The sequence below is a fragment of the Mesoplodon densirostris genome, chromosome 16 (genome assembly GCF_025265405.1).
Source record: "Mesoplodon densirostris isolate mMesDen1 chromosome 16, mMesDen1 primary haplotype, whole genome shotgun sequence".
Lineage (NCBI taxonomy): Eukaryota > Metazoa > Chordata > Mammalia > Artiodactyla > Ziphiidae > Mesoplodon > Mesoplodon densirostris.
This window is the reverse complement of record NC_082676.1, coordinates 84,243,610-84,267,192: the sequence shown is the minus strand read 5'-3', so window position 1 is coordinate 84,267,192 and position 23,583 is coordinate 84,243,610. Positions and strand designations below refer to the sequence as shown.

At 45.6% G+C, this 23,583-nt stretch overlaps 1 protein-coding gene across 1 annotated transcript; it reads left to right on the top strand.

Moving 5' to 3' along the window:
- Nucleotides 1–6,956: 6,956 nt before the first annotated feature.
- On the top strand, nucleotides 6,957–22,853 carry ZNF12 (zinc finger protein 12). The gene is made up of 5 exons (XM_060078513.1): nucleotides 6,957–7,467; nucleotides 8,464–8,528; nucleotides 15,397–15,523; nucleotides 15,789–15,884; nucleotides 18,762–22,853. The coding sequence occupies exons 2-5, from the start codon at nucleotides 8,514–8,516 to the stop codon at nucleotides 20,612–20,614; spliced, it is 2,091 nt and encodes a 696-aa protein (XP_059934496.1). The 5' UTR covers nucleotides 6,957–7,467; nucleotides 8,464–8,513; the 3' UTR covers nucleotides 20,615–22,853.
- The last annotated feature ends 730 nt before the right edge of the window (nucleotides 22,854–23,583 follow it).

Here is a 23,583-nt window from a genome sequence, read left to right as displayed (position 1 = left end):
GAACTTATGGTTCTCCTCGTATCAAATATTATATTGATGCAAAGCTGGAGTTTGGTTTTCTCTCTGTATAAATGATACATCTTTTTTGTGGAGTATTGGTCTCTTTAATAAGTGGTTGGAAAAGTTGTTCTGTAAATCTGCCCAAACAGCAGAGATTCTGTATCTCACTGGAAGAGGTTTCTGCACCTACTTCTGAATTCATCCAGCCTTATTATTTTTTGAAAATAAATGCACAGGGACTTCCCTGGTGGCTCAGTGGTTAAGAATCTGCCTGCCAGGGCAGGGCACATGGGTTCAAGCCCTGGTCCGGGAAGATCCCACATGCTTTTAGAAACTAGAGCACAGAAAGAGTAAGGTCATGTGAAGTCTGACATGCTAAATATTGTCATAGTGTTAGGCGGTTTGAAGATTGTTGGAAGAAATTATTTGTCATTCATTCAAGAAATAAACATTTGATGAATAGTTGCAAAAAATAAAAAATAAAAAAAGCTCTAGAGCCCGCGAGCCACAACTACTGAGCCTGCAAGCCATAACTCCTCAGCCCGCGAGCCACAACTACTGAGCCCGTGCTCCTAGAGCCCATGCTCCGCCGCCAAGAGAAGCCATTGCAATGTGAAGCCGGCACACCGCACCGAAGAGTAGCCCCTGCTCGCCGCAACTAGAGAAAGCCTGGGCACCGCAACAAAGACCCAACTGAGCCGAAAATAAGTAACACAGAAATCTTAAGAAAATAAAAAAGAATTCTCATTGTTGTGCAACCATCCCGACCATCCATCTCCAGAATGTTTTCATCCTGTCCAACTGAAACTCTGTCCTCATTATACACTGACTCCCCATCCCCCTCCCAGCCCCTGACACCCACCATTCCACTTTCTCTATGAATTTGACCCCTCTGGGGATCTCACAGAAGTGGAATCATGTAACATTTGTCCATTTGTATCTGGCTTATCCACTTAGCATAATGTCTTCAAGTGTCGTCTGTGTGGTAGCCTGTGTCAGAATTTCCTTCCTAGACCCCAAAGCCAGTGTGGACAGTACACGGTGAGTGAGAAGGAAATAAAACCCTGGGTCTGAAGAAGTTGAGATGGATGCCAAGTGCAGTGGGAAACCAGTGGATGAGAGGTGTCGTGATCCAGTTTGCACTGAAAGGGAAACAGTTGAGTTTGGCTGCTGCATAAATGGATGGGGTGGGGTTTCAGTAAGAGTGGAAGTCGGGAGATCCAGATATGGTTAGGAATTTGGCGTGACAGTCCAGGAAGTCGATGTCTGAGAAGGTGGAGAGAAGTAAACAGGTTCTATTAGGAGGGAGAATCAGCAGGGCTCATCGGGGGATCAGATTGGGGGGAGGTAGCGGGGTGGTATTTCTGTTTACTGTGTGTGCACGTGTGTGCTTATGCCTCTACTGCTGAGACTTAATTGTTTCTGCAAAGAAACACTACCCTCTCCTCTTAAAAGTGGAATTGTTAAATTTTCACTGTTTATACAAAGAAATGTCAAACAATCATTGAAAAATACACCAATGGTCTTTGTATCATTTAGAAACTTTCCTCCCTGTTTGTGGATGAATACTATCTGTTGTATGAATATACACACTACATTTTCTTGATCCATTCATCTGTCAATGAACACTTGGGTTGTTTCCACATTTTGGCTCTGAATCTTGCTTTTGAATTAGTGTTTGGGCTTTGATGAGAAGCATCTCTGTTGTTCAGGATGTGCCCAGAGTTTTCTTTTGTCTTTTCATCACTTCCATATTTCTAATTAGCCCAAGCAAAGCATACGTAGAGTCACATCAGTTCATCCAAGGTGCAGGGACTGAGTGTCTCTTTGGTTGGCACTCGGGGACTTTCTGAGATGTTCTAGGTCTCAGAGGCCGTGCAAAGAGTGTCTGAGGTCCTCCAGAGCTGCCACAGCCTGGCTCTCCTCAGGGTCTGCACTGCTGGGAAAAGCACTGCTGCTTGAGGACCTGTGTCCCTCTGCTGTAGACGTTGCATTGTTAGGAGGCAAATGAGTTCAGATTTGCATTCGTCATGCTTTCAACCATCACAGTTGTTTGGGTCCTTGAATAACAAAACCGAAGTTCACTCTCCCTCTTGGTTAACAGGCTTTCAAATATTAGAAGGTTGGTATTCTGTCCCCATGAAAATTTCTCTTGGATGCTGTGAAATACCCTGATTGCTTTATCTAGCCTTCAGATCTGGATTTGCATAATTCCACCGCATCTCACCTTGTCCACATGTGCTACAGTCGGGTGGGACCCATCTTAAGATGTGTTGGTATGTTGTCCAAATATGGCGTAAACAGCCCAGATTGAATGTGATGTTGTAAGTGAGCAGGACCTTGTGGGGCCTTCCTGGGACGGATTCTCCCCATGTCTTCTGCCTGCTTCTTGTCTTTAGAAACTTGAAGCGTCCTAGCCTTCCGTGAGTTCGAAACAAAGAATTTAATCAGAGAAGGGAGAAAGTGCAAAATGGAAGGAAAACAGTCCAAAAAGACCAAATAATACTAGTGTAGCCGTTAAACAAAGTCAAGGACTTTTAGTTCCTCCTCAAGGGCTGTAGATACTGTTCTGAGCCACATCCTTGGAGCTGTTTTGCAGAGACTGAAGCCCCCAGCAGGTGGAAGAAGTTAACTGCATGCTGCCCACAAGCACGTACACCCCAGACCAGCTGGAATCAGAAGGTTGATGATGTTGACCTCAGATTACCTCACCACCAACCAATCGGAAGAATGTCCACAAGCTGACCACACACCCCTCAACCTGCCCTCCCTCACCCCACTCTTTTGTAATTCACTTTAAACATTTTTTAAATTTTATATTGGGAGTATAGTTGATTTACAATGTTGTGTTAGTTTCTGGTGTACAGGAAAGTGATTCAGTTATATGTATACAGATGTCTATTCTTTTTCAGATTGTTTTCCCATTTAGGTTATTACAGAATTTTGGCTTTTTTCTTCGTCGCGCCGTGTGGCTTGTAGGATCTCAGTTCCCTGACCGGGATTGAACCCGGGCCACGGCCTTGAAAGCCCAGAATGCTAACCTCTGGGCCACCAGGGGACTCCCTAGGTTAATAGAGAATATTGAGTAGAGGTCCCTGTGCTATACAGGAGGTCCTTGTTGATTGCCTGTTTTATATATAGTTGTGTGCATACGTAGGTCCCAACCTCCTGATCTATCCCTCTCCCCCACCTTTTCCCTTTGGTAACCATAAGTTTGTTTTCTATGTCTGTGAGTCTGTTTCTGTTTTGTAAAGAAGTTCATTGGTATCATTGTTTTAGATTCCACCTAGAAGTGATATCATATATGGAATTTGTCTTTATCTGTCTGACTTCCTTCACTTAGTATGATAATCTCTAGGTCCATCCTAGAGATTTGCATCCATAATGCAAATGGCATTATCTCATTCTTTTTATGGCTGAGTAGTATTCCATCGCATATATGTACCACATCTTCCTTATCCATTCCTCTGTCGATGGACATTTAAGTTGCTTCCATGTCTTGCCTATTGTAAATAGTACTGCTATACATATTGGGGTGCATTTTCTTTTTACAACTTTATTGGAGTATAATTGCTTCACAATGGTGTATTCGTTTCTGCTTTATAACAAAGTGAATCAGTTATACATATACATCTCTTCCCATATCCCTTCCCTCTTGTGTCTCCCTCCCTCCCACCCTCCCTATCCCACCCCTCCAGTCGGTCACAAAGTACCGATCTGATGTACCTGTGCTATGTGGCTGCTTCCCATTAGCTATCTGCCTTACGTTTGGTAGTGTATATATGTCCATGCCTCTCTCTCACTTTGTCACAACTGCGTCGTGTCTTAGTTGTGGCACTCAGGCTTAATTGCACCGTTGCGTGTGGGATCTTAGCTCCCGGACCAGGGTTCCCGGGCTTCGAACCCGCGTCCCCTGCATTAGAAGGCGGATTATTTACCACTAGAACACCAGGGAAGTCCCTCCCCTCCCTTTAAATTAAGACGTGTCGCTGAGCTTCAAAGAAGAGCCTGTCCTTTTCTGTTAATTAGAAACTTGAGTTTTCTTCTTAAACGTTGCGTTTCCTGGTTGTAGTAGATGCGTCAGTGTTGAAAAAAATGGTTGAGAGACTTTAAGAGGAAAATGATTTTACAAATCCTGAAGATGGGTGCCAGTTATCTTGATAAAATTGCTATGTTAAGAGACCAAAAATAAAGAGGAGAAAGCATAGGCAACTACTTAGGAAATGCAGGATGGGAAAGGCTTCTTCAAGTACAGTGTCAAAGCAGATGAAAAGTATGAAGTGAAAGTGAAAGATTTGAACACAAAATATTTTTTAAGTGTCTGTATAACAGAATGTGAGAGTAAAAAATTAAGTTAAAAAGATAAAGAAAACAGGATTTGACAGATACACACTTGTATATGTAAAATAGATAAACAATAGGGACCTACTGTATAGCACAAGGAACTATGTTCAATATCTTGTAATAACCCATAATGGAAAAGAACCTGAAAAAGAATACGTATATTCTTACATAAATACATGTAACCGAATCACTTTGCTGTACACCTGAAACATTGTAAACCAACTATGCTTCAATAAATATAGATAACTGACAAAATAGGGAAATTATCTGTATTTAATAGAAATGCAGGTACAAAAAGAGAAAGCTTTATATTGTAAATATCCATATATATGAAGAGATCTTAATGAAACCAAACTAAAAGGTGGCCATTGCTGCTTCTGGTCAAGGTGAAATCGCAGGGTCCAGGTTTACCCTCCTAGCTTCAACAACTTTGAAAAGGGGGAAATGTATGAAATGACGGTTTTTCGCCTTTTGGAGAGAGGGGTGAGTCGTGAGAGACATCAGCTCACTGCTGGACATCCTATTCATAGGGATGACTCTGTACTTACTATTCCCTTTTTTAGAGCATTTCCTCAAGACAACTTGTAATAGAAATACTTCCAGAGAGTGTCCAGGGCAAAGTACAGGGCAGGGGGCTGGGGAGCCCAGCATGTCTCTGGGCTGAAGGGATAGAGTGAGGTGTTGAGGTGGGCACAGCAGCTGGGGTTCACAGGCCACCCCAGTCTTCTGCTGAGACCCGGTCAGTGCACGTGGGTGAGGTGAGAACTGGAGGCCTGGTGGGGGGCTGATGGGCGCACTGCCCATCCAAGGTGCTTCCAAGCAAGGTACTCAGTGTATCTGACGTCTTTACGTGGTGAAAATGGAAAATGTGAGAAATGGGCCCTGGATGTTTGCCAGGCTCAGGCTCAGAGGAGGCGTGGTCGCTGTCATCCCCACACAAGCAGCATTTCATCGGTGAGAATTCAGGCAGAGGCCACAGTCAACAGCAGCAAGAAGCGGAAAAGACCATTCCTGGCTCCAAGCAGCCACTTCCAAGAGCAGTTATGGAGAAGCACCCATGTTGTGCAGGATTAATTTAACGTGGCAGTTCAGCTGGGGAAACCAGGAATGGGTTATGTGCTTATTCATTTGGATGAATCATCACTTCTTATTTCCGTTTTTAGAGGATTTCCTCAAGATGCTTGTAATATAAATACTTCCTCTGTCCTTTTCGTAAGTATCTAAATCTTTTTAAAAGCTAAATCAGTCTCTTGCCAGCATTACAACCCAGGAATGTTTTTGTTAAGGACCTGAGAGCTATCTTCTTTATCTCTCTGTCACCAGGCGAGTTTAGGCTAGGTGTTAGGCACTTTGCTCTGAGCTGTAAGTACCTGCTTGTCCTAGAGATAGGAGAAGTTGTCTTTCTCCTTTGCATAAAGGGTATTAACTAGTATGGACAGCCACCGAGATTACCAGGTGAATTTAGGATGTACTGTGAAAGAATGTATGCCATTTTTATGGTGTTGTCAAGTCTTTTCACATGAGACAAGTTCCCGTTTATCTTGAGAACATGTATGCAACAGATTTTATCTGCTGAGCTATAAAAAAAAAAGATGAGATTGATTTCATTTGCACAAATATTAGTGGTTCGCCTTTGGTGCACAACACAGTCTGGTTTAATGGTTATTCAACAGTAAAACGGTTTTCTTTATCTCTACATTTGTGGAGAGGACTTTCTCGGTTGGCGGGAGATTTTATTTTTATTTTTATGTTAATTACTTAATTAATTAATGAGACTGCGCTGCGCAGCATGCGCGGTCTTAGTTCCCAAACGAGGAATCAAACACGTGCCCCCTGCAGTGGAACCTAGGAGTCTTCCCCACTGGACCGCCAGGGAAGTCCCTGGAGATTTTATTTTTAACCTTTCCCCTAGCACCCCTTAAGGAACAGGTGGCCAAGAACACAGTTATATTATTTCACCCCCAAAATGTGATAAATCATTACCCTTATGATTCCATTTTTAAAAAATGATATTTTTTCCTAACATAAACAGTATCCTGTTTAAGAGGTAAGATCCCAGGTATCTGTTTTCTGTTTTCGGTTTGTGTGTACCTTCTGATTTTCGTACAGTTTTGAATGCGTTGGTTGTGTAATCTAAACAGCTACAATTTCTATTTTCTTTTCCTTCCGTGGGTAATATTAGTTTGTATCATGGCTGGGCATTTATTGTATCGTAGGATTTGAATGAAAGTTGTAGCGTTTCAGTTAAGCGAACATGATACACTCCTTCCCCTGTCCTGGTGGTGGGGGAATGTCAGATGTAACCCGAAATGTCTCAGAGCAGGGAAAGGACCAGGGACCCTGGAGGCCATCACACAGCCCCCACTTGAGGCCACACCTTTCCTTGATCCCTAACACGAGTGAAGACAAATGGGCAATTGAGTCCCTGGTCCAGGCGGCCCACCCTCGCAGCACAGCAGCTCTTCACCGCCAGATGACATGGAGATACTTAAGTCGCTGATTAACTTGACGGCGCGGAGACTTCTGGGAAATAGAGTCCTGGTACTTGTCCCGCTCTCAGGGCTGGCTTTGTCAAGCGGACTTCCGGCGTCCTCCTGCGCAGGTGCGCCTCACGGTTTGTGCGTGTTGGCGCACGCGCACCGTCGCCGCGCCGCGCTCGCTTCCTGTGCGTCCCCAGGTCGTCGCTGGCCGTCGTTCTCCCGTCTCGGCCTCTTGCGGGCGGGCATTTCGGGGCCTGCGGGGCTGGACGCCATCCGGCCTAGGCGGCAGACAGCAAAAACGGGCTGTGCGCGCGAGGGTTTTCGCGGGCCGGGCGGAGGCTGGAACTGTGACCCCCGAGCTCGAGCCGCGGAGCCCGCGTTTGGGCCGGAGTGGCCGAGTGGCCGGCGGCGGTGCAGTGCCCGACCGTCTGCAGTGCCCGACCGTCTGCAGCGCGCCTGAAAGCGAGGTCCTGGGAGGGACGTGGGCCTGAAGGGAGCTTGTGCCGTAGGCCCAGAGCCGGCTTCTCTGGCCCAGTGGTCTCGGGAGGCGGAGCGGAGGGATCACGAAAGAGGAGCGCGCCTGAGGAGCAGCCCCCGGACCGGATCCTCGGGAGCCCGGGTCCGGTCAGCGAGTCGCGACGGGGTAGGTGTTGCGTCTGCAGGCGGTCGTGGACCTTGCGGGCCTTGGAGAGCGGGGCTTGGGGTAGCCCGCCCCGGGCCCCGCGGTAGAGCCACCGGAAGGGTTTGACCACTTCCCGGAGGTGGAGGGGCCGGGCTGGAGGATAGGGCCGGCTGCTCCGGATGGGGCTCCCCTGGGACTTGTGAGCTCCGGGTGTCCTGGGGGAACAGGGGCCACAGGCTCGGCCGGGACGTGCCGCGTCCTCCCCTCCGTCCCACCCCGATCCTCCTCCTCCTCCTCCCCCTCCTGTCGCCGTCTCGGCATCTCGCAAGTGTGTCTCAAGGCGCGTCAGCACCTTGGTTGTCTAATGTAAGTGTCCGCTGCCCCCCTGGGTTGTGCCCTGTGGAGTCGCACAGTGTACTTGGTGCAGGATGAGTCTGCAGGGCTTCTGTCCTGCTGCCTTGGTTGAGGAAGGAAGCGATTGGGCCTGAGAAGGGAGCTGACTTGTCCTAGATCCTCACCGGGTGTGCACGTGGGGTCGCTCACAGGACTCCAAACTCCTAGGGCAGGTGTTCTGTCCACTTAAAGTCAGTTTTAATAAAAGAGTTTTTTGAGCATCGCACTTAAGTTTGTAAAGTTTGTACAAATAATTGAAAGACGGAAACGCACCTGAGTGTATCCCTTTATTCTGTGATTCCTGTGGATTTTCTGATCTAAGTTGTTAACAGGCTTAGAAGAGATAAACTATAAGCATTTTTAATTTCATATTTAATGACGGAGGTTTATTTTAATAGGATTCAATGTACACTCGCTACTGAAAACAAAAGTATCCCTTCAGGTACCACAGTCACGTGGGAGTTACAGACCTGAGGGTGGTCGCTCCCTCCTTATTCTCACAGGCCCTTCTGAAGGTGAAAGGGCGGGTCTCCCACAGGGGTCTCTTGTGGAGCGCGGGGCGGGTGCTCGTGCACCCCGAGGCGCTTCAGTCGTAGCTTCACTGCCTGCGTTTTCCTTCTCCAGGCCCGCCTCCGCTGTCACAGTCCTGCACGTTGTTCCAAGAGCAGCGGAAAATGAATCGGCCTCTGGTGAGTTTTGCTGTTTACGTATTTACCTGCTGCTGTTCTTTTGTGATAACAGCTTGGGAGGCGAATAGTTCAAAATTTAAAATGGGAAAGTAGGAGTAAGTAAAAGACGTGGTTAGACAAAGCGTAGAGGAGGAGGTCAGTACCAAGTGTTTCTGGCAAGTTCTATGCGTAGATCCCACGTTCCTCTTATAGCCAAAGTACAAGCCTCGTGTTCCTGACATTTGTGGCAAAGCACCCTCCCTTGCTGACTTACATCGTCCTGCCGAAGCACTTTTGTTCTCGGGCGTTAAAGGTTTCCTTGAGGATCCCGCTGTAGGCCGCGAGCCTTCCTGAGCGACAGCCCCTAACGTGTTGACATTGGTGCCTTCCTTGTGCTTCCTGTAAGCCGAGAGCGTGCTGTCCAGGGAGAACTCGGTGCATATAACTTGTCTGTTCGGTAGAACACGGTTGTCACATAGGTACATTGTTTTCAGTGCTCAGTCGAGGGATGCAATGAGGATCATCTGGAAGAACAGCCTTGTCACCCTTCCAGTAAATTTCCCTCTGTGTCTCTTACAATCTAACAGGGTCGCGTTACACACCGTGCAGTGAGGTCTCTGGCAGAGATTCCTGGTTTCCCAGCTGAACTGTAGCTTGCAGCCTGCGGTCTTGGTTCTGCCCCTCCCCGGAACCTGATCCGGTTGAGGTGACCTGGCATCCAGCATACAAACCAGTGGAGATTTGCCAGTCGTCACTTCAGACCACTGTCGCCTTCCCATCTGCAGAGTTGCTATGTTGGTTTCTGTGACAGATCTCTCCTTGCTCTCTTCCTGACTGATTCTTTCTTCCGCCCTCTTTGTGTGTTGTCTTTTCACCCTTGGTTCATGACTCTTCAACCTGTCTGATCTCACCCTCTGGTGCTTTTCACCTGCCGCTCTGTCAGTTCTCCCACCTGGACCACATAGATGCCTCTGTCCAGCCACTCGCCGGCATCTCTATGGAGTTTGTCCAGAGGGCACCTCAGATTACTAGATCCAGTAGATCCAAGAATGATTGTTTACAGCTCCCCCGCCCCCTTGCCTTCTTCTTTTGTCGCTGGCGGCTCATCGTTGCATCATCTAGCCTGTCACCCTACCCAGAAAAATGGGTTCATTCTAAAGTCCTTCTCCATCCTCTGTTACCACGTTGTCGTATTAGGCTTGTTAATGTCGTATTCTAAATGGTTTTTATTCGTTCTCCTCCATCCCATACTTGCTACCATTAAAATAGCTTATCTTTTCATTTCTGTAGTTACAGAAACTTTTTTTCTGTGCTGCTCCCTGTTTCCTCCAGCAGCTCAAGTGTATTCTCCCAAAATATGAATCACAGCGTTTTGTCTGCATGTGGGAAGCACTTTAGAGGTTCCCTGGGTGACTGGACAAACGAGGTTGCCGTTCTATGGAGCCATTAACCATCGAGCCCAGCACTGGGGGGAGATCGTACCTTGCTGATGATGCATTTGGATGGATCTGTGGGGTAAAACCCTGATCGGAGAGGCTTAGGAGAGAGGAGCGGGAGAACTGGGTTTGTTCTGTTCCCAACTTTTTCAAGACGTTTTGCTGTGACGGGGAAAAGAGAAATTGGACAGTAGCTGGGGTAGGAGCTGAGGTCCGGGGAGGATGTTGTGTTGTGTTGTGTCGTGTTGTGTTGTGTTGTGTTGTGATGGGAGAAATAACTGAGAATGATCCAGTAGATGCGTGTGGGTGAGGGGAGAGCTGCTGCCCGGGGTCCTGGAGTAGGGAGGGGATGGCAGAGCTGGGTTGCAGGTGGGGAAGCCCTCCGATGGCTTCTCTGTTCTCAGGGAAGCAGCTCCTCAGCTGAGGGTGAGGGTGAGGTTGGGGTTTGAGGAGAGGGCAGAACTCTGGGGCCCAGCTCCATCGTGACCATCAGCCCACACAGTACAAAGACTGTACTTGCCTTCTCTGCCTGAAAAGCCATCTCCTTTCTTAAATGTGGGAGTAATTACTCTTTGGGGAGCCTATGTAATTACACGGGTGCTTCTCAGCTCAAAGGGAATTGAGTGCCAGTTCTGGCCACAGACATTTTCTGCTCTGCTGATGGAAGGGTCCCCAGGGGAAGTGTCCTGCTTGCCTGCCTCTTGGCTTCGGGGACCCTTCACACCATCTAGTGTTGTGTCTTTTTTCTTAGACATAAACATCAAATGTCTTCAGGTTCTGCATGTGATCTTAAGAAGCAATTCTCTGCTTCCAGGAGCTTCTGTTCTCCTTGGGAAAGGCACTTCACAGTCGTAATTACAGGAGAGGACGGGAATCCTGCCCGTCGATTCGTAGGGAACTCCAGAGTGCTGACCAAGCACAGCCTGCTTTTATTTACTTATCTATTCATTTTAATTATTATTTATTTATTTATTAATTTATTCATTTTTGGCTGCATTGGGTCTTTGTTGCTGCGCGCAGGCTTTCTTCTCTAGTTGCGGCGAGCGGGGGCTACTCTTCGTGGCGGTGCGCGGGCTTCTCATTGCTGTGGCTTCTCTTACTGCGTTGCACGGCTTCCAGGCATGCAGGCTTCAGTAGTTGCGGGTCGCGGGCTCAGTAGTTGTGGCGCACGAGCTCTAGAATGCAGGCTCAGTAGTTGTGGCGCACGGGCTTAGTTGCTCCGCAGCATGTGGGATCTTCCCGGACCAGGGTTCAAACCCGTGTGTCCGCGATTGGCAGGTGAATTCTTAACCAGTGTGTCACCAGGGAATTCCGAGAGCCTGGTTTTACATGCATTGTCAGAGCACGTGGCTCAGTGACTCGGGGAAGGGTGACGGCCCTCAAGTGACCAGGACTTGGGTAGCTGCAGAGGTTGGTGAGGCTCTCAGAGCAGCGTGAGGTGGACTGGATGAGGCTTCTGAGGTGCTGGTAAGGACCTCCTTCCTTAGCATGTAGGCCTCCCGTCAGGAACAGCAGGACGTGAATGCAGGCAGACCCTGAGGTTGACTGAAGAGCCTCCCCTCTGTGCTGCTTTTGGTTTCATCCTGTGGAGAAACTGAAACCTTGTAATTGGGACCGTCAGTCATCTGATCAAAAGATGTCATGTGTAGAGACTGTGGTCGGCATGAAACGCGGGGTGGGGTGCGGTGGGTCAAGTCAGGGGGACTCTGGGCTCCAGCGCGATGCCCGACAGGAAGGGGCGAGGCCGCGGCGTGTTCCCGCTCATCCTGGGCCCCGGTGAGCAGCATGGATGTTCCCTTGGGGTTTTTCTGAATCGTGAATGAGGTTGAGAGTATCTTCACGTGCTTAGAAGCTGTTTCTTCTTTTTAACTGATAGACAGTGTTTAGAGCAGTTTTAGGGTTACAGGAGGATCGATCAGACAGCAGTTTCCTACCCCCGTCCCTCTGGGTTCCCTCCCTGGGGAACATCTCTCGCCTGTGTGGCGCGTCATCTCAGTGATGGATCGGCACTGACACCTAATTCTCCCCTGGAGTCTGTCGTTTATATTAAGGCTCACTCTCTGTGTCCTACTGTTCAGGTTTGGACAGGTGTGATGAACTGAAGCCACCACTGCATGGCCACCCAGAACCATTTCACTGCCCGAAACATCCCTGGGGGCCACCTGTTCACCCGCCCAGTGCCCCCAAGCCCCCGACAGCTGCTGGTCTTGTTACTGTCTGTGTATTTTTGCCGTTTCCAGAATGTCACATAGTTGGAATCCTTCAGTCTGTGGTCTTTTCAGACTGGTGTATTTCTGTTTTTATATGAAGGGCCTGTTCATGTCCACTGACCGTCTTCCTGCCCCAGGACTGTCTTGTTTTGTTTTGTTTTGTTCTGTTTTGTTTTCCTTGTTTTATGGGCCTTCAGAGTCGTCTTAAATGTTTCTAAATTTTTCCAGTTGGGGTCATGTTAGTAAACATTGTTTTCCAAGGTTTTTTGTCATTTTCCTGTATTTTCCAGCATTGCTATGTAATTCATTACTTGTTTTTACTTTGAGAGGTTGAGTACCATGCATTTCAAAAGTTTCTCAAAATCAGCACGTTTGTGTGGATAAGATTCCTAGTTGAAGAGCACCCTCCTTGGTCAGTATTGGGGTGCAGCTTCCTTGTGAGGGGAGGCGGTTGAGGGGGGAGGAATGCGTTGGACTCGTGGTTCCCTTTCTGTTGGGTCTCAGTTCCCCTTTCTGGTTCTGGGCACTGCATCAGCCACTCTCCTGGGACAGGACAGGCAGGTGAGGTGCTCAGTTCCTGGCTCTGGAGGCTGTGTGTGTCCGAGAACACCTTTGTTTTTCCCTGACGAGCGAGAGGGCTCTTGGTTGGGGAGCGGCATCCTAGGACTGTGGCCCTTGGGCCCCCACTGTTCTGTGTCACTTGGGCTGCAGCCACGCGTGGGAGGTCTCTGACACACGGACGCAGCTGTTAAAGTCCTCTTGGGGTTGTGTCATTTACAGTCCTCTGAGGAATACTCCTTTTCTGTGATGGAATTCCAGTGCTTAGGCTTTCTAGCCACTCATGAAAAGAATCTCAGAAAGGAAAGGAGACCGGTCCTCTCTGTCCCCAAGCAGGGCGGTGAGCCGACACTGTTCACCTAACGCTGAGAAAGTGGCTTTTGTGGGAAACGTGCAACCAGTTCTGAGTTCTGTGATGACAAGGCTGTCTGTGGAATCTTACTGTACCAAGGGGTCTTTTAAGACACATACATCGTGGGTTGTTCCCTTGTGTTTTGAAACTAATCTAAAACCCCTAAATATTTGCAGTTCTGATTGCTTTCTTAATTTGTTATCCAGGTTTCCTGAAATCCATTTTCTTAAAGTTTAAAATGCAAGAAGAGTGCCATTTTCTAATCTTCCCTTTACATAAAAGTGCACGTGGGCAAGCCACTTAACCCATCACCAAATAGAAAATCGTCTGGAACATTCACATTAATGCTGTTTTCAAGCAGCAACAGTGCATATATTTTTATGCCCATTACCAGTGAAAACTATAATGTTTTCTTATTGTGCTGTTTTTTTTCTCATCAGGCAAAATGACAAGCAATTAGAAAAGCCCCACAAATCACACATTTTGTGAAATTACAAATGCAAAACCGGAAAGTAGCATAAGGTGTGCGTGATTCTACTCAGGCATTAAGATTAGAGGAGTTGATGGTCTCATCCCGCACTCTCTTGCATTTGGGAATAACTTTCAGTGTGTGAACGTGTGGGCCCCCATTCTTCATCCGGGCAGCCACAGGTGTGGCCAGTGACGCCTGAATGGAAGATGCACAGAGCTTCTGGAAGACTTGCTGTCGATTTCTGAGACAGGCTTCTCGAGGCTGAGCCAAGGCAGTTCTGCACAGACGCTCGTCTGCCTTGGGCGGCAACCAGCTCTTCCCCTCACCCCCCACCTTGTGTCCTGTCAGCAGCTGGGCACCCTCAGCCTTCCCAGGCCAGCAAAGCCTGGGTCCCGGACATCTCTGCATCTGGAGCTGGGGGTCAGGTGACCTGGCGTCTTAGGGGACCTTGCTAACAGGACCCATCCTGCCTCTTCGATTGTTTCACATAAAGAACTTTGATTTTCAGTCAATGTCAGGAGTTTGTGGCCGTCTTAAATGGCCTCTGAGCTTGGCGTGGTCTTTTCCTTAACCTCTTCCACACCATTCCTCCCTCCACGTTCTTTTGAAATCACCTGAACTTTTTTGTTTTTAACATGCTAGTCCTGTGTTGTATTCCTTTCTTGGCAATTGCATAAACTTAACAGCCACATTACACTTAGTTTTTACTTCTCTGTTTTCTGCTCATATCTCTCCTCCTTTAAAGAGTAATGGGATGCACTTTAGATTATCAACAATAATAGTAGGTATGATTGAGAAGCGTGTTATGTCCAAAGAACTATGTTAAGTGCTTTCCATGGATGAACCCATTTGATACTGATCTGTATCATTATGTGATAGGTACCATTATTATCTTTATTTCAGAGGTGATTGTACAGAAGGAAACAGTTTGTAATGACTGGTGTGAGTGTTTGTGAATTTATTCAAAAGATCCTCGCGAAAACGTCTGGGTGTGGCAATCTCTGGTTCCTTTGTGAGCTCTCTGACCCTTGTCAGGAGTGTGCTCCTCCCCTGGAAGGTATTGGTGGGAAGAAGGGATTCCAAGTCCCCAGCTGGGAATTAGGGGCCCCTGAACCAAGCTGTCCCCGACAGCTCGTTTGGCAGGTCAGGGTCAGACCGCTGCAGGCTTATCTTCATAGTAAAATACGGAACTAGGATGTGTTGCCTGGCTTGCTTGTTGCTTTGGTAAGTGTGGCGAATACTGCAGCTCGGCTCCTTCTGTGAGCGGTAGGAGAAGCTTAGGGCAGGAACGGGACACGTGTGTCCGGAGTTTAGGAGAGAAGCCTGGGCTGGTCATATAAATTTGGGAAATGTTGACATGTAGATGGTAATTAAAGCCATGAAGCCAGATGGGATCACCATCAAAGCAAAGTGTAAAAGAAAATAACTGATCCCCAGGCCCCTCTAACTTGAGGATGACTCAGGGGAGAGGTGTAGCCAGCCAACGAGACTGAGAAGGAGTGGCCGGGGAGGTAAGAGGAGGACCACACCATTAACAGTCTGGAAGCAAAGCCAAGGGGCACAGTGCATCCTGGGTTTGTACGCATGCCCTCAGGCCTGTGCTCCTCGGGGGCAGGGGCTTTGTCTGCTGTTGTAGGTCCCCAACAGCCAGGATTGCTCCTGGCTCCCAGTGTAAGACAATATTTTCTTTTTTTGCTGCACACTGAACGAACTCATGGCAGTGTATCGTATTTATTTTCCTCCCACGAGATCCATAACATAAAAGAGGTATACGGTGTTAACTTCCCCAGTGAGCTGGGTGAGCTCTTGTCCCCCTAAGTCTTCTCCACATCACCCAGTTCCCATCACGGTGCCATTACAGGGGCCAGTGTCATTCACGGACGTGGCTGTGGACTTCACCCAGGATGAGTGGCAGCAGCTGGACCCTGAGCAGAAGACAACCTACAGGGATGTGATGCTGGAGAACTACAGCCATCTGGTCTCCGTGGGTGAGGAGAGCCTGCTTTCTGAATTGCTGAGATAAACAGGAGTTCCCTCTAACCTACTGACTTTAACTTTGAATTTAATGGGACAAATGTGAGTAATCTGGGGCACCAGGCAGGGCATTTGGTCTTTGCCTCCAAGTAGGTTCTAATTTTGGTACAGCACAGATGGCCACTTCTCTTGTGTAGCTTGAAAGGCAGCCCTTTGCTTAGACGACAGATCTGGAAGCCCAGCAGCCAGGCTCAAGTTCTCTCTCATTTCTGTTAACAGGGTGTCACATTATCAAACCGGAAGTGATCACCAAGTTGGAGAAAGGAGAAGAGCCATGGATAGTGGGAGGAGAATTCCTACTTCAGAGTTACCCAGGTGTGTGAGTGAGGCAGTGAGGAGGTCGGTAACTCGGAAGTGTTTTTCCCTGGAATTGTTTAATGGTGCCAAGCCTTAGACGTGACCAAGGAGAGTTGCTTGTGTGCTTTAGCTACGCGGATCTCGCTCCCAAAGACTTCCTCCTTCCCCACAAAAGCTTATGTTGGTAGAGCTTCTCCACGCTTGCTTCTACCCAGAACCAAACCCACTCACTTCCTTCTTCCTCTTAAACCTCAGATCCTCTTGTTCTTACAGCATATTCAGTAACCTCTTATTGTAGGTTCTTTTTGCTTTCAGGCATTCATAGTCTTACTAGAGAATAACTCGTGACTCTCCATATTCTTATTACTTCCCTTTTTTCTTCTTTCCCTTGAAATGCCTCAGACTTGTTTCTGTCCGCAGTTTCACTTCTCACTTCTCCTTCCTTGAGGTCAGAGGTCAAACCCCCGTCCTGTGCATAAACCAGTAAACTCAGTTCACCTTTGCTGTCATGAGCACGGGTGCTGGTCATTCCTGAGACGAGTGCTGCTGGAGTTTGGTGTCTCCCCCTTCCCCCAAATGCCCATTTTCATCTTGTCTCCTGTTTACTGTTCTGTGGCCAGGGCCTTGAATGCTGTCGTGTTGGAGTAGGTGCGGAGTGAGTAGGCGGTACAGAAATGAGTCGTGGGTCATTTATCCTCCCACCCCCGCCCCCTCCAGAAATGCCTCTGAAGGATCTGCTTCGCCCTTTGGTGGTTTGTTCCCCGACTTCTTCAAAGGGCTCCTCCTGTCTCAAGTCTTGAGGGTTTTTGTCTGTTTAATGCTGCATTGTCCACCCTGTCCTCTGGTTCAGTGTTTCCCGTGGGAGCAGTAGGCGCTCCTTCATTCTGACTGGATTTGCAAGATGTGTTCATCTGCTTTTCTAATCCATCTTATCACTAGTCTCATAGGGTAAGCCTACAGCGATTCCCTGTTGATTCCTAAAAGGAATTTACATTCCTCCTCCTTTAAGAATTACCCAATATTGGCCCTGTGTTACCTGGAAATATTAATTTTCTAGTGTTTCCCGGAACTCCGGATAAACTCCCTTTGGTCCACACTTCTAAATGTCTTGTTTCATTGGGGTGTGGGTTATTTGTCCAGATGACACATTCTTTAAGTCTGAACTCAAATATTCAACCCCTCCTTGAAGTTTTTCCTTCCAGCCTTAATCATCACTCCAGTCTCTTCTTTCTCTTGACTTTGACTCCACCTCATCATGGTGATGCCTTAAAAAAAAGCTAGGTCTGATCAAGGAATCTGTTATTTGATTATGTATTTTTTGCTTGAGCTTCTGCACACCCCCCCCCCAAAATCCAATAAAGAAAAGGCCATGTTCTCTCCCCTCATCATAGTATGTAACATATAGTACATGTTTATTTCTTTATCTGAGGAGCCAGGTAGGTGAAAGAACCTTCTTGTCCATTCAGTCAGAAATAATTTATAGACAGGTATTTCTTTTTACTTTATTATTTTTATTTTTTATTGAAGTATAGTCAGTTTATAGTGTTGTGTTAGTTTCAGGTGTAGAGCAAAGTGATTCAGATACAGGCATTTATTTCTAAATATGCATGTCTAGGTTGACATCCCATATATTCTGCTGGTAGTCGGAAGATGTCCATATGATTAAGAACAACTATGATTTCTATTGAGGGGTTCAAAAGAAATAGGAAATAGAGCCATACTTTCTAAGAGGTTTTGGTTAAGAAAAGAGAACAGAGATGCATGGGTAATTTAGAACTCAGCATTGCACATGGGATGTTAATGTTTCAGTGCAAGGATGAATCAAAAATGTATGGAGAGTAATCATTTTCAACTTTAAGGGGAAATGGAGCTAATTAACTTGAGAAAGGACTTGAATAGTATTTTTTTTTAAGCATGGACACACCCTAAAAGATAGGGTTTGAGTGGATCAAGGCTGGAAGTCTGGCAAATTTAGTAAAACAATAGGAGCAGAGACCTGTGGTTGAACGTAAGCTGGGGCATTGCTGGTACCAGACATTTCGGTGTAGGTGACAGTGCCTTAGCCTGTGATCCGTCTCTCCACTTGATGTGAAGTGTCATGGTGTAAAGTGCTGATCCATCTCCTGAGACTGATTCCTCCTTGTCCTTGTCGAGTGGCTAAACTCATTGTCGCCCCATCAGTTCACCTGTTTGCTGTGAGTCCTTTCACATCTAAGAGTTGGTCATTCACCCAGCATCCTTTGTCTTCTCATCATTGCTCCACGTTTGTATTTTACCTTCTACACCCAGTTTTGAACAAAATCTTAAAAGTAGCGAAGATCAGAGGTGCTTGTGTTTTTTTATATAAATTTATTTTTAATTTTTATTTATTTTTGGCTGCGTTGGGTCTTCGTTGCTGTGTGTGGGCTTTCTCTAGTTGTGGCGAGCAGAGGCTACTCTTTGTTGCAGTGTGCAAGCTTCTCATTGCGGTGGCTTCTCTTGTTGCGGAGCATGGGCTGTACATATGCGAGCTTCAGTAGTTGTGGCGCGCAGGCTTAGTAGTTGTGGCACATGGGCTTAGTTGCTCTGTGGCATGTGGGATCTTCCCAGACCAGGGCTTGAACTCGTGTGCCCTGCACTTGCAGGCAGATTCTTAACCATTGCGCCATCACGGAAGCCTGGTGCTTGTGCTTTTGTCAGCTTTCCTCACCACTGGAGATTGTGGAGGTTGTGTGTGTGTGCATGTGGGTGCTTATTCCAAACCAAAAGAATAAGGGAAAAAAGTAAACTTGGAATTGTTTTCATCTGTCCATGAAGCTAGCACCTGTGCCACAAAGAAATGGCTTGTGTACAAGTCACATCTCATATCTTATATAGGAAGTTGTATAAAAATTGGTTAATTTTGCCTCTTTTTAGAAGAAGACTGGGAAGTCCATGATCTGATAGAGGGAGCCCAGGAAAATGAAGACAAACATTCAAGGCAAACTGAATCTGTCAACAACAAAACCCTGATTGAAGAGAGAGGTAATGTTTTTGATAAGACTTTTAATGTGGAAACAAACCCTGTTCCTTCAAGAAAAATATCCTGTAAATGTGACTCATATGGAAAGAGTTTAAAATCTACTTCAGAATATATTAGTAGTGATGGAAGCTATGCAAGAATGAAGCCTGATGAATGTAGTGCATGTGGGAAATCACTTCTCCATGTTAAGCTTGAAAAAACTCATCCAGGAGATAAACCTTATGAATTTAATCAAAATAGGGAGGCTTATGCTCTAAATGAAGGAAGTATTTATCAGAACATTCATATTTTAGAGAAACCCTTTGAATATATGGAATATCAGAAAGCTTTTCAAAAGGGTACAGTGTTTGTTAATCATATGGAGGAGAAGCCCTACAAGTGGAACGAATCTGAAATAGCCTTTCTCCAAATGTCAAACCTCAGTGTGCACCAGAGAGCTCATATGGAAGTGAAGCCCTATGAATGCAATGCATGTGGGAAATCCTTCTGTAAAAAGTCAAAATTTATTATACACCAGAGGACTCATACAGGAGAGAAACCTTATGAATGTAACCAATGTGGGAAATCTTTCTGCCAGAAGGGAACCCTCACTGTACATCAGCGAACACACACAGGGGAGAAGCCCTATGAATGTACTGAATGTGGGAAAACCTTCTACCAGAAGTTACACCTCATTCAACATCAGAGAACTCACTCAGGAGAGAAGCCCTATGAATGTAGTTATTGTGGAAAATCCTTTTGCCAGAAGACACATCTCACACAACACCAGAGAACACATTCAGGAGAGAGACCCTATGTTTGTCATGACTGTGGAAAAACCTTCTCCCAGAAGTCAGCACTTAACGACCATCAGAAAATTCACACAGGTGTGAAACTCTATAAGTGCAACGAGTGTGGGAAATGCTTTTGCCGCAAGTCTACTCTGACTACACACCAGAGGACACACACAGGAGAGAAACCCTACGAGTGCAATGAATGTGGGAAATTCTTCTCTCGGTTGTCATATCTCACTGTACATTACAGAACTCATTCAGGAGAGAAGCCCTATGAATGTAACGAATGTGGGAAAACCTTCTACCTGAACTCAGCCCTCATGAGACATCAGAGAGTCCACACAGGAGAGAAGCCCTATGAATGTAATGAATGTGGAAAGTTATTCTCCCAGTTGTCATACCTCACTATACATCATAGAACTCACTCAGGAGTGAAACCCTATGAATGTAACGAATGTGGGAAGACCTTCTACCAGAATTCAGCCCTTTGTAGACATCGGAGAATACATAAAGGAGAGAAGCCCTATGAATGTTACATATGTGGGAAGTTCTTCTCTCAGATGTCATACCTCACTATACATCATAGAATTCATTCAGGAGAGAAGCCCTATGAATGTAATGAATGTGGGAAAACCTTCTGCCAGAATTCAGCCCTTAATAGACATCAGAGAACACACACAGGAGAGAAAGCCTATGAGTGTTATGAATGTGGGAAGTTCTTCTCTCAGATGTCATATCTCACTATCCACCATCGAATTCATTCAGGAGAGAAACCTTTTGAATGTAACGAATGTGGGAAAGCCTTCTCTCGGATGTCATACCTTACAGTACATTATAGAACTCATTCAGGAGAGAAGCCCTATGAATGTAACGAATGTGGGAAAAAATTCTACCACAAATCAGCCTTCAATAGCCATCAGAGAGTTCACAGGAGAGGGAATATGAACATACTTGATGTGGGAAGGCTCCTCTGAAGTCACACCTCATTTAATGTCACAGAACCCTCAATATTCCTACCATCCTAAGACAGAGAGTTCACACAGGTGAGTGTGGACAAGCCTTCGAGTCAGACTTGGAATCTGGAAGTTCACAGGATGGAAACCACAACTGTAACTAGGCCCCATGATGGGTTGACAGGAGTAAAAATTTATTGATACTTAAATTGTACATAGTCTCACCATGGATTCAAACTGTTTCACATATCAGGGAATTCAGACCAAGGGAAAATCTCTCAACTTAAGGAATGTGGAGAACATATTCTGTTGGAAATTATGAATACTGAAAGTTATGTTTCTGATAAAATATAAAGCTTTTGTAAAAAAGCCACAGAAGATGGCTGTTGTGAATAAACATGCTCCTTATGTAAATAGAAGCTGTAAAGTTGTCAGGTAGCTAATCAAGACAGCAACATGGCAACATTAAGCTCATATATGAGTGGGTCCTGAGGATGTAGGACTAACGCTTTTGAGGATGTTTTGGTCTGTTTGTTTGCTTTTTAAGATGTTGCATTCCAGGAATTGTATGTTCAGTTTGAATCATGTTTGAAAGGGCATCCTATCCTTATTAGAATAGTTTCTAAGGCATATGGTAATGACCCATTTTAAGTAGCACTACTATGTTAGTATCTTAATATGCATTGTTACTGAACTAATATTTGAAAGATATGAAGTATGCTTCTTTTTGTAATCTTCCCTGGCATTTATAAATGCATTTTATCATTGTTAATGAACTAAGTCTTCCATAAGGGAGCCAGTGTTTTTAATAATGTTTTCAACTGTATCTGAGTTAGCAAGAGATAGAAATCTATGCAAAAAATAGAAAATGGCATAGGTAATTTACAGTTGTTAATGCCAGAAGTCTGTAGTGAGGAACATGGGACTCATTGCACTCAGTACTGTTTTTTAGATGTACCTAAAATAGTTTAATCTAATTTTTTTCACCTACTGTTTTTTATTTAGATCCTTACGTAAGTGTAAGTGTGCAGAGCACACATGATGTGTAACCTAGGAATTAACTGTAATTTTATTTGATGCAATGGTGTTTTTAAACACCGGGCTTTGCTCCTTCCTGAATGGATTAAGAGTGGGTTCATACAGGTTTGTAGCTGGCATTGTTGGGTGACCACCGTACTCACTCGCTCCTTGTTGTTGGCTGGCCAAGTTTGGGTATCCATTCCTCCTGACAGAACAGAAAAAAGCCTGGTTAGTTTCAGTCAATAATGATAATCCCTTTCTCATGGCCAGCAACTGGCTTAAGAGTGGTCCAAGGACCCAATTCTAGACAAATAAAGGAATCATCTGACAGGTTATTTCTGGAAAAGTTTTCTTCAAAGCTTCAAGGAATCATGCTGGGGGAAATGGAACCTTGTTGAACTTTTCCTTGTCCGGATGTGATGCCTGGCTCTGTCTTTCAGCAATGAATTATGATGTAATTTGCACATGGCAGAGCAGAAAGATTGGAAGAACCTGGGACCTGGACAATGCTCTTGAGCCACTGAACCAGCCAGCCATGTAGCCATTCCACCTCTGGACTGTTTCTTTTCTGAAAGACTAAATTTATTTTTAAGCTGATTGATTTAGGTTGCTTTTAGGGATAACTAAAGATACAGAGTTTGTAGGAGTTAAGCGATTGAGAAGTGGACTTTAGGCAAATCATTTATTTTGAGCTGTTGATTTCGAAATTATCTTATTTTCTGTAAATTTTGGTGTGAATAGTTTAAGCATTAGAAAACCCGAAACCATTAAATGTGTATGTTTCCCTGAATTGTTATGTTACTGACCTAAGAACCTCTGGAACCTGATACAATGTCAGGTATATCTTTCTTTTGATAATGCATGACATAAATTTTGTTTAGGTTAATTTGTTATTCATGGATCATTGCTACCATGTTGTTGACAATATATGGTGTGAGGTAAGGACCTGCATCTGTTGTCCAGTGATTAGCCTGATAGCCTGTATTATTTGAGTAATTCACCCCTTACCACAGAGATGAAATGCCATGTTTCTCATGTATTTCTATCACTCATGGCACCTGTTTTTGTTGCTTATCACTTTTCCACCTTATTTGTCTAGATGATCTTGAGTCTGCTACATAACAGGAATTAAAATTCTGGTAGAGTGTATAACAGTTTTGTGTAGCAAATACATATGCATTGTATATTTGTTGAAATGATATTTACAGAGGTTTCCTACACTAGTGGGAAGTAGCTTCAATACACAGTATGCATTTTAAGTAAAATATTTGAAAAGTTTAAATGGTTTACCACATTCTTTTTCTCTTATGGAGTGCCTGACATGAAAGGGTCCTATACATGTAAGTGGTCCTCAACTGCCTCTTCAGTAATGCAGTCGTGGGATTTATTGTTTCAGAGATGTCAGTGTTTTCATATTATTACATCTCTGAAATTAGGATCTATAGCATGTTCTGATTCAACTGGCATTGATTTTTTTTCTTCCTTAGAGGTACTTAAAATAATGGGTTGTCTTAAATTTGATGGAATGCAATATTTGACAAGTTTTTAACTATTCCCAGCAAGGCCTCAGTTCATGAAAGAAGGCCCTACAGGGGATGGTTCTGCTTCCCCACCCAGCAGCAAACCGACTGTGGGATGGGGGCAGAGCAGGCGTACGTGCTCTTCATGCACAACGACCTCAGACTGTGGAGTGTGAGCAGATGTGGAGCTCCCAGGGGGCTTCCAAGGGCTGAGCAGGAGGTCGACCCCTCCTAGCACATAGAGGTGAGATTCCCCTGGTTTTTTTTGTTTGTTTTTTCAGTTATCCTAGTGTTAGTGAAATGGTGGTTCATTTGTTGCTTCTGTGGCCTCTCAAACAGGTGAAAATGAAGACCATTCCTAACACCAGGGCCCTCTTCTGAGGCCAGAGAGAGTCACCCTCTCTTTATTCCACCTCAGCGTGGCTGGCTGGGCTGTCCACTCTAGTGCCC

Bases quoted from the DNA above. Each gene is read 5' to 3' on its own strand.
- ZNF12 (XM_060078513.1), top strand. The intron at 15,524-15,788 runs GTGAGGAGAGCC...TTCTGTTAACAG, and splicing joins CAGCCATCTGGTCTCCGTGG to GGTGTCACATTATCAAACCG. The intron at 15,885-18,761 runs GTGTGTGAGTGA...GCCTCTTTTTAG, and splicing joins CCTACTTCAGAGTTACCCAG to AAGAAGACTGGGAAGTCCAT.